This window comes from Rhipicephalus microplus, chromosome 5, assembly GCF_043290135.1.
Source record: "Rhipicephalus microplus isolate Deutch F79 chromosome 5, USDA_Rmic, whole genome shotgun sequence".
Lineage (NCBI taxonomy): Eukaryota > Metazoa > Arthropoda > Arachnida > Ixodida > Ixodidae > Rhipicephalus > Rhipicephalus microplus.
In genome coordinates this window covers 83,035,725-83,051,748 of record NC_134704.1, presented here as the reverse complement: position 1 = coordinate 83,051,748, position 16,024 = coordinate 83,035,725, and the positions used below count along the sequence as shown (strand labels likewise).

Here is a 16,024-nt window from a genome sequence, read left to right as displayed (position 1 = left end):
CGGAGAGAAAGTAGGAGGCTCTGCTATAGAGCTTTCATGTTTGCCTCTTGGAGAAGGCTCGGGTTTCAGGTTAGCTGCTATGCATAATTCATACGCGCCAGCTTGTTCGTTTGTAAGTTTCTAGGTAGACAACCCCAGCACCGTGGAACGCGAGCACTCTGGGATGGCCCGACTCTAGTTTTATCGTTGCTATCACTGAGTGGCTTTCGATTTTTTGAAAAACACGACCAGTCCTGTGCTTCTCCATTGCCCAAGTTAGACTATGTGTTCGTGACCGTATTTTACGCGGTCTCTATTTCCGGATAGAAGTTTAGGCCTGAAAGAACGATCTGATCTGCTTACAGTTTGCTTAAGGGCACATAAGCAATAGGGAGCAAGATGCTTTTCATATGTACATAAGCGTGTACAGGTAGATCAATGTGCATATCCTCTTACGTACATTCCTGCTCACGTTCTGGTTGAAATGCTTGATATAGTCAGGAAACGAGACCTTTTTTGTCAGTGTTGCGGGCCATGCCCAGCAGTTTATCAAGCACAATTTTAAGAGTGTAGGACGTACTCGTTGACATGCGTGCGCAGACGAAAAAATCAGACTGAATAAGTGCTGTCGTGATTGGCCTAGGGGTATTGATGATGTGTCACTAGTGAACGCTTTTAATGGTCTTAGGAATCTTGCCTAGTTGTGTTAATTCGTTAGAAGCAGTGATTTCAAAAACGTTCTATCGAGTTTTCGTAGAGACGAAGAGGTGAGTGATAAGAAAAAGACATGAACAATTACCATTCATTGTGAATCGATAAGTGTATATATAGCTGTGTGCCTGCCGGAGACGTGTTTGTTTTTCTTATCAGTAACTTTTGAAAGAGGAAAAGGAATAAATAAGCGCAGTTCTGTTGCTGCCTCTCTCACTATGGAGGCCACCTCCACAGTTCTGCGCAGGGGATGGGGGTAAGGAGGGATTGAAAAAGGATAGGGAGAATAGTAAGGAATTAGTTGCGTAGAGATTGATAGAGGTAGGAAGAGAGAGAGGTGCAGGAGCAACCACATATTCAAGTAAAGAGAAGATATGAAAGATGGACGCGGTCGCAGAAGTTCGAGGACGGGGAACCACTCAGCGAGAGCTCTTGTCGGCGTCAGGAAACGACGTAGGGTGAAGAAAAAAAAAAGAGCCCGTCGGCTAGAGCTGCGCTATCGAAGATCGCGGGGTTCACAACCGGTCGTCACAAAATCCAGCGAGCGAGTACTGTTTTTTTTTCTCAACGCTGTCACTTCTGACAATTGTGTGCTCATGAGCTCCGTAACAAGGAATTATTTGCTGGGGAGGGGGGGGGGGGAGAAACTTGTTTAGGGCCTTAAAAACACCCATTTTTATTATTTATTCGGCGTAAAACACCCACCTACATCCTGAATTCAAAGGGGGGGGGGGGATGGCTGGCGCACCCCCTCCCCTACCACAACTCCTGGCTATGGGCTCGTTATACATCTTGGGAGCCCAGACAGTTTCATATTATTTTTTACTGCTTGATGTTCTCCAACAGGCTCCTAGATCTTACACATGGATGTTCTCGCATTTCGCTATTGCCGAGACAAGTTAAATAGAGATTATTGTATAAAAAAAGGAGTTCAGCAGTGGGGCATCTACAAAGAATATTTTACTGCGGGCACAGTGGCAGGGGCGCACAGACACTTCACGTATAGAAGTGAACTGGTGCGGAGCGGAAATCACTTGATAACAGGAAATGGCGAGTTTGATATTGTCAGCTGAGCATTTAGGTAAGCATAAGCTGAGCAATAAAGAAGTTTATAACGGTGGTCCGCACGCGATGGTGCACTGAAATAGTTTACGCGAGCACGTGTAGTGTGTCGATCCAACAACGGCACACTTCGCAGGAAAGGGACCAACAGTTCCTCGGTGCAGCACAGTGAGAAACAGGAAGACGACTTCCTCGGCGGAAGTCAGGACTTCTACGCCTCGAGTCAACGTGAGTATACTCTACCCCCACCTAAAGTGGTATGATTAGGTACTCTTTACTTATTGCTTATTAAAATAGCCATATGTAACGTATATAAAAAACAATTAAGAAAAAATGGGAGGGGGGTTGAGAGAGACTTCTTTGATGAAGCACTAGGGAATGCTGTTTCAGCTGCACCGATATTGTCAGTTATTTATTGGTGTAACTGTTTTCCTCCTCATTTTCGATGAACCAGAGTTGAGTAATGGAATTCACCATTTTTTTTTTGCCACATACCCGTCTAATGGTGGGCCGTGACTACATTAGTTGTCGAGAAAATGAGCTCCCAAGAGGCTTCACCCCAAAAGTAAATAATAAAAATAAAATCATTGTGTTAAGTTAATTCGTAGCTCACTCAGACGGTGTGCAGCCATGACGTCAAGACTGACGATAGTTATAGCGCGAGAACAAAACGACGACACAGAGACAAGAAGGACACGAAAGACACGAAAGCGCTCGTGTCTTTCGTGTCCTTCTTGTCTCTGTGTCGTCGTTTTGTTCTCGCGCTATAACTATCGTCATGCCATACCAACTAGCCCAAGCTGCCACACTTCTAAGTCAAGACTGAGTTTGTGAGAGATGACATTTGGTTCCCATTTCTCATTGTGCAATCACTCATGTTTTTGGAAGTTATGTAAGCAGCACAGAGCAAGTTCCATTTCTTTCACCTACACACGTGTGCACGTGCATTGACGTACATATTTGCACTGCTAGTTCCCAATGAACATTTTCTTGCTCTGTGTTTCCGGGGTTAGCATTACCCGTGAGCGCACCTTGAGGTACAGGTATTGTATGTTATTGTGCACGAAGGTGTGCTGACAGATCGGTGCGTCGCCGAGGGCATTTCGAGTAGGTGATCTTGGAGGCCAGTGCCTCGCAACAACAGAAGCGGTACGCTTATATTAAGCGCTGGTGCTTGCGATGATGGTGGCCCTCAACACTGCTACACAAATCAACTTCAGCGGATGGCGACTAACTGCATTTTACGTTAACCCGACATGACAGGTGTATCATCGGAGTGCATATGTAATGTTTATAAAATTTGAATAGCCACAATTAACCACAATTACCTTCAACCACAATTAACGTTTCACAACCATTCATCATCATCTTCATCAGCCTGACTACGTCCACTGCAGGACAAAGGCCTCTCCTATGTTCCGCCAGTTAAGTTGGTCTTGTGTTTGCTGCTGCCAATTTATTCCCGCAAACTTCTTAATCTCTTCTGCCCACCTAACCTTCTGTCTCCCCATAACCTTCTCGCCTTCTCTGGGAATCCCGTCAGTTACCCTTAATGAAGAGCGGTTATCCTCTCTACGCGCCCATTATCCTGTCTATACAACCATTAGGATATATTTGAGAAGTATATCCGAGGCCTGGTGTGGCTTTGTGGTGAAATACTTCACTGACACGCAAAATGTCAGTGTTTGATTACTGCTGGTACAATGAAATTTATTGTTGGCATTCGTTCAGTCAATGCTGCCTATGGCAGCTCTTCCTTAACGCTCAAGCATTAAAGTTACCTATGTGTGTTCTCGCCGTTCGTGGGTAGATATAAAATGTCTATTATCTGTGGTACATACCCACGAAGAGGTATGTGCCACATTTTTTTCGGAAAGTGTGTGATGGTGTATGAGACGACGATGCGACTATATTTATGCCATGACCAGCGAGTCGTATTTGTCAAACCACCTTACGCTCATGCACTGATTTTGGTGTACCACAAGGTAAGGGGATGATCATGAAAGCACCCAAACGTAGGCGAGTAGATTAGATAGATAGATAGATAGATAGATAGATAGATAGATAGATAGATAGATAGATAGATAACAAAAGTGGCTGCAGTATGCAAAGAATTGCTTCGCATTTAAAATTCCAAGACACCCCAGAATCGAACCAGCGACTCCTTACTCCTAAGTGCACTGCGTTAACATTTTGAACATTAACACTTTGAAACACTCTTGAACAGAGCATGTACTTTGTTCGGACAAGCGATACATGCTTTCCCTAAACATTGACGTGTCGGGTGGCTTGATCAATAAAAGGGTGGGCTCACTGGAGCACATAAAGTTGGATAAAAGGTGCACTCCGAACTTTCTCTGGCCACACTTTCACTCTGAAATTATAGAAAAAAATACTCGCATCAAGTCCAGGATTGTTCGAGAGTGTCTGGTCTTGTCGTGTCTGTAAATTCGCTTCCCATCGAAAGGCGCACCGCCACTATCATCCTAGACAGACAAACTCAGCTCGCTGCACCGAAAGAGTTGTGGTTACACAGGCGCCGTTAGAAAATCGCACGGCTTAGTTGTCGCAACAGTGTACATCTCATCAGGAACACTGTGTACGAAGGTAATAAACTTCTTGCTGCACAACTTTCATGTGGTGTGCGTACAGGATGTGCCGGTGATATATTCACTGGAGGATTCAGCGTTATTGTACTTCGACATGAATACCAGTGGTTGTCGCGTTTCTCGATGCCGAACTTGAACTTCTTCATTTGTGGGGCGTCAAGCAGTCAAATATTCACAACATTATCTGTTTAGATGTTGTGGTTACTGCAGTACTTTGAATTGAAGCGCAATTGACCGTGTTCACTACATTTCGTATGGTTCATAAATCTCCCAGCCTTACTTCGCATAGCAGCCCCATATGTTGCTGTCGCGTTTTTTGCTTTCTTTTTTCTAATTTATTTTATATCTCTCTGTCTTTATTCTCTTTCCGACCCTTATTTCCCCACCTTTGTACAGGGTAGCAAACCAGGTATTCTAGGTTAACCTCCCTGTCTCTTCCTTTTATTTATTTCTCTCTCTCTCTTTGTTTCAGCCTTGTGCCGAAACTGTGACTTTTTTTATTGAGTCATCATGCAGCATTCGCCCCCCCCCCTCCAAAAAACTAAGTAATCTGACATGCTTCAAGTTATATACCGCGTCGCACATCTTGGTTATTTGTTATCACTTCCCTATTTTTTTTATAACAATTCAGGTATGGCAGTGCGCCACGTTTTCTCACCCTCTCTCCGCCACTTCATTTGAAACAAAAAAGGAGCCACACAAACCTGATTCCAGCCTGTCAATCGCGGAAAATTCGCGACCCTCTCCACACTCTCTATAGAAACACACAAGCAGCAATGAAAAATTCCATCCAAGCACTCGACAGCAAACACTTTGAAAAAAAAAAAAACGGTGAACTCAGCGTCCACCATGCAACTTGTTGAACGTATACACAATTTCCAGAGCGAACTGCGCAACATTCATTACTGCTCGCGATGTTTCGCCCGAAAAATAACCCGGTCGCGTTTCGCGAAGTGACATGTTTATATACTTTCTTATATGTATGTATGGTTCTCGTTTCAGCGACTTCAGCGAACGTCACTTGCAGCAGAGGTAAGTAAGACCGTGATTTATTCGTTGTTACTGAGGTGACGGCACTGATGTTCTCCGAGAATATATGACTTAGTGTTTTTGTACGATGCGACAGTGCGTTCACGCATGCGTGCGCGCAACACGAAGGAGATGAAAATCCTGCGCGCATCTCCCGACGACGCTGGCAGAAGTCCGCGCCTGCTGTTCCTATGAATAAAGTGCCTGATTCGTTATGTTTTAAGAAAGTAAAAAAAAGCTACAAATTCAAACGCATCAACGTAAAAAATAAAGCAATGGGTGAGCCGTAACTTCAGAGAAAATTTTTAAAAGTTTACAACGGAAACATGTTTACCTCGTTCGGTGAAGCGCAAAATGACGTCGAATAGTTTTTTTTAAAGAAAAAAAAAAGACATACTCGTATAGATTAACTTTCATGTTCTTTTACACTTTATTGTTTTCCTTACGGAGCTTATCTTTTGGCACGTCGTAAACATGAATTGAAAAAGATAAAGAGCTCAGGCCATTGTTGGTTCTGCCTCGTGAACCTGCATGTGACATCTTAGAATGGTTTCGTGTAAGTTATGTCCGCAGGGCCGTTAACCGCATTTGCGACCTAAACGAAGAATGGCGTGATGGGAAAAAATGTTCGTGTACCGAAGGTTTTTTGGGGCATTACACTTTCGTTCACCGACATATGTTCTTAAGCGCTGTTGCAACTGAAAGTTAAGAGAATGTGCCATGATTTACTCTAAAGGTTCGGTGACCAAGTATTCATGAGTTAATATTTTATTAGAGATATTGCGTATTTTTCTCGCTCATATGTCGTCCGTAAATGAGAAACGCTGCATGAAGCTACCCATTAGCAATTTTTTCAGCGAAAATTGCGTTGTTTTGCAGTATTTTCGCTTATTATTCTCCTAACAAACATTGCGCGTAAGACTGTAAAGGTCCTGATTTCATATTAAAAAAACTAATTGCAGTATATTTGCATCGTAGACATTGATAGTTACTATAATTTCCATTTTATGATACTTCTTCGTTGTCCCCTTTTTATGCATAGCGCCTATTCGCGTGATGAGCTCATTCACTTTTGCTTTTACATACTGATCTACCACTTATCCCAGATAAGGTGCTTGTTTCACGCTATAATTTTGATCTCAGCTCCATACAAAGAGCATTGTCAGATTGTATTACGCAAAAGATGAAAAGATAACTTGCCTTCGGCAGGCACTGAACGAACGTTCGAGTGCAGCCGCGGTGGTCACATTTCAATGGAGCCGAAATGGTAGAAGCCGGTTTGCTGTATGGTGTCATCTACGTTAAACAACACCACATGATCGCAACTTTTGGAGCCTTCCACTACGGCGTCTCTCACAATTATATCGTGGTTCTGGGATGTAAAACTCCAGATATCACAAGAGTATCATTATTAAAAGGCTTTTCATCAACCGAACGCCGACCTCGCTGAAACCGAATCGCAGACCCGTCCACGATGCCGTACCTGGCGCGAATCGTGACGGAGCCGTCGGTGCGCCTTCAGCCGGCTTTCAAGCCTCAGCGGACTGAGTACTTCGCCAACGTCTCGTACGACCTGGTCCTCGTCAAGGTGTGGGGCCTGGCTCAGCACTGCGGCAGCCAAGTTCGTGTTGACGACAAGTACGGCCCGGCCAGGTAAGGAAGCGAAGGCGTCATCAGTTTCATTGGATAAGCGCTGTAACGTGTCTCGCTGACGTCACTTTCTGACGCGGCGTTTGTTTCGTTTAGCGCCGTTCAACAGATGTAACCGAGAAGATATCCGCCGCACCCCGCCGTGGTGGCCTAGTGGCTAAGGTACTCGCCTGCTGACCCGTAGGTCGCGGGCACGAATCCCGGCTGCGGCGGCTGCATTTTCGATGGAGGCGGAAATGTTGTAAGCCCGTGTGCTCAGAATTGGGTGCACATTAAAGAACCCCACGTGGTCGAAATTTTCGGAGCCCTCCACTACGGCGTCTCTCATAATCATATGGTGGCTTTGGGACGTTAAACCCCACATATCAATCAAAATATCCACCACGCAGATCCAAAGCCACAGCTGGCACCGTGCCAGCGAGCGTTGACGGCCATGGTGACGGCGGGGCGCGAGCCAAAGCAGATTCGCTTTCAATCAAGAGGTCACGTTGTGGTCACGATCTCGACAGATCACTCGGGAGCATCCGGGAATCTTCGACTGCATTTATGTGTTACCTGCGTCTGGCTTGCCTGCATGTGACAGCTGTGAGCATTTTAGCCGATGAACGCGTTCATATTAAAGAGAATAACAAAAACACAAGTCACAGTATGGCAACTTGATTTTTTAAAAACGTTAACCTTCGGTAATGTTAATAGGCCCTTTCTTTCGGGGATGTTTGCAGGGTCCTAGTCTTTTCAGTAGACCACGCTTTGGAATTGACTTAGTAACCTCACCTTAATTTCAGAATCTATACAATTCAACTTATGCTTTTAAAGGTGCAAGTGCTACAAACACTAGATTTGTGCAATTTTTCAACGCAATCCTTCTGATCTGGTGAGACATTTTTTCTCTGGAAATCACTGTTTTCGGGTATACATGAATTGCACGTGCTTCTATGGCAGAGTCTACCGCAGTCTCCCGTCCAACAACGCAATTGACGAATGATTAAATGAAACACAAAACTCTCGGGGTCGTCTTTTCCTTTTTTCATCACGGTGTCCTTAAAACGGAAGCTCTCCAGCTAAATGATGACGCAGGCTAGTAGATCCTTCCATGTGGACATATCGCTCATAGCATATGATGGGAATTAGAGAGCCTATATCCACGAATGCAGGCTCCCTAATGGGAATGGTTTCACTTGTCTTTTGAATGACGAACATATCATTTTGGCGCCTTCACAAATTGTAATAAACAGCACGGCTTTGTGCCATGCAAATAGAAAGTTAGAGTTAACATGAAGGTGTTATTTCTTGTTTCCGTTATTATACTTAGCCTAAGTGCCATTTAGGCTTGAACGTTTTATATGGAGTTTTTAAATGGCTCTGACAACTGCATGATTAGCAGTCCGAGATAGTGCTGTTGAGAGAGTGCTCGTGAATCACCACTTATTAAACTCACGCTGCTTTGTAGCTGCTCGTTCTCGTCTCATTCGTATGTGGCTGCACGCGCTTCGCAGGCCGGCGAATTACACCCTCGGCGTGGGTGAGAACAAAGTCGTGTTGTACGTGATGGATGGCGGCCAGCCCGACCCGTGGGTGGTCAACGCCTACACACTCCTGATTCGGCGCATGCCGCTTGCAGACGACGGTGTGGTATTCAGCCCTGCCACCCAACACCAAGTGTGCAGCCTTAAGCAGGTAGGTCAGGCCCCGCTTATTGGTCATGCGATTGAATCTCGGTTGGGGTGGCCGCATTTTCATGAAAGCGAAATATGCTTGAAGCTCGTGTATTTAAAAGTACAACCACGCTAAACAGTCCCAGAGGGTCGAAATTACCGGAGCCCTACAATGCGGCAACTCTCATATCACAAGCTTTTGAGACAATAATCAAGGCAAGTTTATTAAGCAATTTAGTTAGATTGCACTGTTAACATATTACAGCTTGATATACCAAAGTTTCAGAGGAACCATTGGTTTATATCATTATTATGAAGCGGGTGAGCATATGTGCAAACTGCCATCGCTGAGGAATCCTTCTTCAAGCTATTTTACAAAACTATTGTAAAAAGGGTGCATCACAATAGTCGGATACAACTTCGACGAAGATTTTGAGCAGTGTACATGTGTCACGCCGTTATTGTAAACTCGAGGACGCGGGTTTGATTCCCGGCTGCATCCACTGTGTACCCAAGGCGGCGTTTGTCGCCGATAATACTCAGAAACCATGGGCGCTGCAGGAACAGCTCGACTAACCTGAAACCTACGTGTGTGTGTGTGTGTGTGAGTGTGTGGTGTTGGGGGGGGGGTGGCTGCGAATCATCGGTGTATCTTCTAGCATGGACACGGCAGTGTCAAAGCGAAGACAGCGTCCTCTATACAGAGAGTGTCGCAGACATGTAGCGTACATCGCAGAAACAGAGCCTCTCATGTTATTCGCCACTCGGAGAGGAGAGGTTGAAGTAGGATTGTATGCAAAAATTTTTCTCGGGGAACGAAGGCACCTACTTGATCTAAGTGGGGGTGGGGCAGGCAGATGGTCATTTTGCGATATGTGTGCATGGCGAAAATACTTTTTTTGGGGGGGGGGGGGGTGGGGGGTCACCAGCTTGGTGGGACATTACCTGAGTACGCCACTTGGTAGAGAAGAGAACAAGATGCAGAGCCACTCGGAGCTACACAGGTGGCGTTGTCTCTTACGGGTGAGCGCGCGTTCTCGCAAGTTTTTCCTGAGCTAAGGCACAACCATATTTGCCACTTGCTTTACGGTGACGGCCGATGACAGGAAACAATGGGATGGTCTACTACTACATGAGACGCAGACAGCCCGAGCTCGTCAAGCTGTATTCACATGACGGACTTCATCGCAGACGGATCAGTCATTTAACATGTGGTGTGATTCGGATCCCTCAATGACTAGCATTTACACTACAGGTAAGAATTTATGCTACAAACGAGGATTTTGGCATTGCTCCCCGAGGATCACTGCAACGATTCGCGCTTGCGTCGTTTCACGAACCGGTCTGAAGCGGAAACGCGGGAACGGCTACGTATGGTGACGTAGTACGCAATCCGAACGCTAAAATCGCGATTTCGTTCATCGTGTGAATACAGCGTAACGTGCTTCGTCCCTAAAAGTCTGTAGAGACCTCCCGCGTACGACCAAAGTGCTGCAGATGATCACCTCAGCAGCTAAATAAATAATCCTGCTCATGAACTCGGCAGTGTCCTTCCAAGGCCGGGTTGTACCAGCCGTCCGACTCAAGGCGTCACGCCAGAGGGCGCTACCATTCATGCAGGGTGTTGTGCATCCGCTTTTGATGAAAAATTGACGCGTACTCGCATAGTCCTACGATCGTGGCTGTGAAGAAAGGTTTAATTTGTGACGTTTGCTATGGGGACATTTCGGGAGCTTTTCCAACATTCAAGGAGTGTCCACTCCGCTATGGCGTGGATGTTTACAAATCATTAAAAAGACTCCGCATGTACCTGTTAGTTTTTCAGTTTTTGTGTGTTTAGAAAAAAGTGGTGAAAAATTTAGAGTACTTAGTACTCCACTATGAAAGGCATAACCGCCCCGTTGGCACAATTCAATAAAGAAAGAATGTGTGTGTTTAGAAAACGTGTTTAATGAATACTTGGTACTCCCCTGTGAAAGAGCGTGTTTAAAAATGTGTTTAGTGATATAGAGTACTTGGTACTCTACTTTTTTTCCTCTCTTTCCTGTTTCTCATCTTTCTTGTCCCCTTCCCTAATACCCCAGTGTAGGATAGCCAACCGGATGTCTTTCTGGTTAACCTCCCTGCCTTCTCCATTTCCTTCCTTCCTTCCTTCCTTCCTTCCTTCCTTCCTTCCTTCCTTCCTTCCTTCCTTCCTTCCTTCCTTCCTTCCTTCCTTCCTTCCTTCCTTCTTCCTTCCTTCCTTCCTTCCTTCCTTCCATCCTTCCTTCCTTCCTTCCTTCCTTCCTTCCTTCCTTCCTTCCTTCCTTCCTTCCTTCCTTCCTTCCTTCCTTCCTTCCTTCCTTCTATGGTAGAGTAGAGTGCCTGTAGGATTTCTTGGAGTGTTTTGACAACGCTAAAGACAGCACTATAATTTCAGAGGAGTAGCCATCACCACATGTTGGTGCCAACGTTGCATTCAATAAACTTTGTGAAAAAACGACGTATGAGACTTCATCTCACCTCATTAAGATTTTTTTGCGCCTACAAAGCACAATGTGCAAATAGCTAAAGGCGCATTATGTCTTCAATACATGCGTTATAAAATGGCATAAGCGAAAAAATGAAAGTGTGGTTTTGAGCTGTTACATATTACTTTCCAACCATGGTGATGTTCGTTGGCTTCAATAGCCTGTCTTTTCTGCTAATGTTTCTCCTAAAGTTTGTATTTTTTCTTTTTTATTGTCCTCGAGGACCTACCACGGCGGCACCTACACGATGACGTCACTCATAGGACGCCAGGTTGACATAGCTAGAACACCTCAATTCCAGCACCTTTGCTGTGGACACCGTGCGTGCTTCTCTTTGTTTTGAAGCTCAGTGCTTAAAAAAAGTGGTAACACTTGATAATATGGGCAAGCAAACTACCAATCGGTTCCCCCCGTGGCACTATCAGGTGTAATTTCTATCGTAAAATCGCGACTCAGAACCGGTGCAGCCATGGGGAACGATGCAAGCGGTGTCACGAAAGCAACGATGCCGCATTCCACAACTAGACATCATATCTGTGACGTCAAAACGGTCGCAGCGGTGGCCTTACTAGTGGAGACCCTCACGGACAATATTACCAGATCTTAATTTCTGAAATATTGCGTCTGCTGTCCTAAAGCCTCTGGCCCTCGACACATCGAGTCACCGAAATTTACAGTGGTTTCTTTTTTTCTGTCCTTTCTGTTTTTCGCAAAGGTAATTGATAGGGGGATAAGGAAAAAGTATGAGTAGACTTTTGGGTATCGGGTGTCTCAGCTGGCGACTGCATCTGTGCAGAGCTGATAGACGGATCGGACAAGGCAATCGTAAGTTGAGGCAACATTTATGTACAGTATAAACAGAGGCGTTACGTAGTTGGCACTGAGGCCGACAGCTTATCGGACTCGGACCGAGGTGCACCGAGGATATTTCGAACTCGCACCGAGGATATTTAGGTAACTCTCTGGTCTTCGCGCAGCTTGGTTCTTTTGTAGCCCCTTGAGCATCCTTTGCAACAGCCAGTAGTTCGAAGCCTCCAATCAGGAACCCCCGCTGAGATCTGTATGGAGTCAGACACGTGGGTGAGAGTGCTTGCCATGCGTTGCGTGAGGGTTTGCCGTCAGTGATGTAAGGCGCACCGCAAGAGATGCCGTGGATTGCATCAGACTCCCGCCTTGGTAGACGCCTGTTGCATCAGACAACTTGCTGGTGTCATCAGTCAGACTATCAATGTTGATGCCACATGCATCAGACGATACCAACTTGAATACTTTGCCGAAGCAATGTCGTTTGGGTGTGGCTCTCATGCAGGCATAACGAGACAGGGCCGGAGCAAGTAAGCATTTAAATATGATGTACAACAAGTGAGTTCTGCGGAAACCCACAAGGTGGCGGAAGGGTCAAGAAATGGAAAGAAGGCAACGACTCGTTCGTAGCACGAAGTCACAGGAAATACATGCGGATTTGTCAGAAAGAAAAGCTTCTACATTGTCAAAAAATTCGTCCTGATCTGGGGTTCGAACCTGAGGCCAATGCCTTTCCGGGGCAGTCGCTCTACCAATTGAGCTAACCAGGAAGCTAGCAATTGACAGTGCGAGAGCGAATTCATTGACAACTCGAAGCATCTGGATACTCATGTGCTCGAAGCACTTGGCCTATGTGTTGGCTTATAAATGGCTGTCTTCTTTCCCTTTCTTAGATAATATACTCTCAATATTGCCAGCAGTTGGTTTTTGCTAGATACGGTACTGGAAATAATTAGAAAGTCAATTTTCGTAGCCACACATTCTATCTTACATTTAGTTTGCTTGCATGGTGTGGCTCGTGTTTTGGCTTATGTGTACAAGCGTAATGCTCAGTGCTCGCTCACAGGGCACTACACAGTTTGCTATAAACAGCATACCATTAGCTTGTTACAGATGGAACCATTTACTGCCTGCGAACACATCTGGTGGTAAAGTATAACGTTCATAAGCACAGAACATTTAAGTAGGTTTCAGTTGCGGTATGTCACGATAACCTGCGTTTATTTCGTAAATATCTCGCTTTTCGATAGACTATTCTTGGTAGCTCATATGGGTGGACAACTTCCCGAGATGGCCGTCCCGGGCTCAATTCCCAAAGTAGGACGAGTGCTTTTTCTACAAAACTTTCTTTCTCCGAATTTCATGTGATGTTCATCGTGGCTTCGCGCTATCGCCAGAGCAGCCAAGGGTGATTTCTGCGCCGACAACTTGCAACCATATCTTGCACGCTGTCAGCGAGGACCTGTACCTTTGATGGCCGAGTGCTATACACTTCGTCAGATCTAAAAAAAAAGAAGATATTTTGAACCTTGACGCGTCTTTTGGCACACTGCGAAGTGCTGCGTAACTGATTTTGAGTCTCATTTACAAGTAGGAGGAGGAGTAGAAGTAAAAAACGGTATTCAATCAACTCTCCCTAAAACGGGACAAACGCGTTTTCACTTATAATTTTGTTTTTCTCAACACCCGCGATTTGACGCCACTTCTGGTAATTTTAAAGGAATGCGAAATGCAAGTCGCACCAGGGGAACCTTGTGGCCTCTACAGCGAGACGTCAGTGGATTGGCCCAGCTACCTGGAAAAGACGGCCAGGCTGCCAGTCTGCAAGGATGGTAGCTCCCAAGGTATTGTAAATTATTCTTTCACTCTCAAAGCACTCTGCCGTCGAAAAATGGCGAAGTTTTGTAAATCGAGCTTTTAGTCTTTCCGCCTAATAATTAACAATAGCTTATAAAATGCTTGAAAAAAAGCCTAATTACTAAATACATGTAACTTTAGAGTTCACCAACGAGTATTTTTGTTTCCAACATTACTGCCAAATCGCAGCCGGTAATATTACGGTGGTATAATAGTACAATATATCACAGGATGACGTAACTTACTGGTAAATTTTGGCATTTCTTGATGGGTTTCATGAAATATGATATTCTCCGGACCACTTCATTACCAATCTGTTAGTATTCCTTTTTTCCGCGGAGATATTTCTGCGTAAACACGTGAAAGGGTGGCAGCTTTCAATGAATAAGTGAAAAATCCTACGTACAGTGGGAATCGATGATATGCGAAGCACGAATGAGAAAAGTTTATATGTCACTTTAGAACCAGCAAAACGTTACGAGATGGAGGTATATGATGCCGTACATGACTTTCGTGTCATGATTATCAAGTTTGGATGTGTCATTTACCTTCGTCATTCATTCACGTCACGTGATACCAACCTTAGTATATGTGGAGCTAGCGAAATGGCCGCGAGCATGCTATGAGCGTGGTACGTTGTCATGTTCTTACATGACACACCTGTAAGGATTATCATGTTTGCACCAGTCATGTTATTCTTCATCGATTGACGCCACGTAACAATAAATTTGGTATATGTGGAGCTAGCAAAATGTCCGCGAGCACAACGTGAAAGACCCAATATACTCCAATGTAGCGTTGACGCATGCGCACTCTGGGCACAGCGACGCTACGTTAGCAAAACGCGAGCGCTATATAGTCTGACGCTAGGCGCTACCCACACGACCAGCGTCCGTGGGCGCGGCCCGACGGCAACCGGCGCGAAATGCGAAATTCTGCTTGTCACGCCGATGTGTTACCCAGACAACACTGCGTCTCCCTCTCTTCGTGACGAATGGACGCCGTATGCGCTGAAACGCGCATGCGTCAAAGCAACGCAGCGCGGCGCGCGCCTGCGAGTATATGGCGTCACCGGCGCCTAGCGCGGCAACGCAGGCGTGACGCGACGAAAGGAACGCCGGTGAGCACGCGCACCGCGTCACGTTGAAATGTATTGGCACCTTGACTGTGGAATGTAGTCATGTTCTCACATGACACGCATCTCATGATTATCATGTTTGCACCAGTCACATACCTTCGTCATTCATTGACAACACCTAATACCAAATGTGGCATATGTGAAGCTAGAAAAATGGCCATGAGCGCATCATGAGTGTGTCATGTAGTCATGTTGTTACATTAACCGTATGTCCTTATTATCTTATTAGGATGTGCCATTTACCTATGTCGTCCATTCGCGTTGCGTACTACCGAGTTTGGTACATATGAAGCTAGTGACACGGCCGCGAGCGCATCATGAGCGTGGCATGTAGTCATGTTGTTACATGACACACATCTCATGGTTATCATGTTTGCACCAGTCACATTCATTCGTCATCCATTCATGTCCCGTAATACCAAATTAGGTAAAAGTGAAGCTAGCGAAACAGCCGCCAGCGCACGATGAGCGTAGCACGTAGTCATGTTGTTACATTATACACATCTTATGATTTTCATGTTAAGGTCTGTCACTTGTGTTCGCCATAAAACCATGTCATACCATAGCAGCTTTCCAACATGCCATGTGAACGGAGGCACTGCAAGAGCTGCAGGACCCAAAACTCCCAAGCATTTCCCCGAGGGTGAACATGGTTAAGTGCGAATACACGGGGTGATGCTATGAGGGGTATTTATTATTTCGCACTATTATATTTATTATTCACACTATGGTGCCTTTATGGTGTAATGGTTCCTTGGAATCGCAATTTGATCACACGGGGGAGTTTACGTTAACTCACTTGCGAATGCCAACGGATTTTAACTTTACTCCCCCTCACGACCCGCTCTCGGCGGGAGACTGAGAGAGAAGGCGGGCGCGCGAGAGAGAAGGGTGCGCGCGCAGCTGCAGCGAGCGAAGGGGGAGGGGGTATAAGGCGCGTTACTGACACCGATATCAGCGTCGCGTCCGTGGCTTATTCGGTAGAGCGTCGCGCTGCGGCCCGCCAAGTCCTCTTTCTTT

At 45.6% G+C, this 16,024-nt stretch overlaps 1 protein-coding gene across 1 annotated transcript in view; it reads left to right on the top strand.

Annotated features, from left to right (window-relative positions):
- LOC142817849 (cadherin-like and PC-esterase domain-containing protein 1) overlaps positions 1 to 16,024 on the top strand; it is a 226,033-nt gene that overhangs the window by 203,485 nt on the left and 6,524 nt on the right. The window contains exons 15-19 of the mRNA XM_075895727.1: positions 1,889 to 1,980; positions 5,364 to 5,393; positions 6,854 to 7,043; positions 8,537 to 8,717; positions 13,730 to 13,853. Of these exons, the coding sequence (XP_075751842.1) occupies positions 1,889 to 1,980; positions 5,364 to 5,393; positions 6,854 to 7,043; positions 8,537 to 8,717; positions 13,730 to 13,853 (617 nt within the window). The remainder of the gene's footprint in view (positions 1 to 1,888; positions 1,981 to 5,363; positions 5,394 to 6,853; positions 7,044 to 8,536; positions 8,718 to 13,729; positions 13,854 to 16,024) is intronic.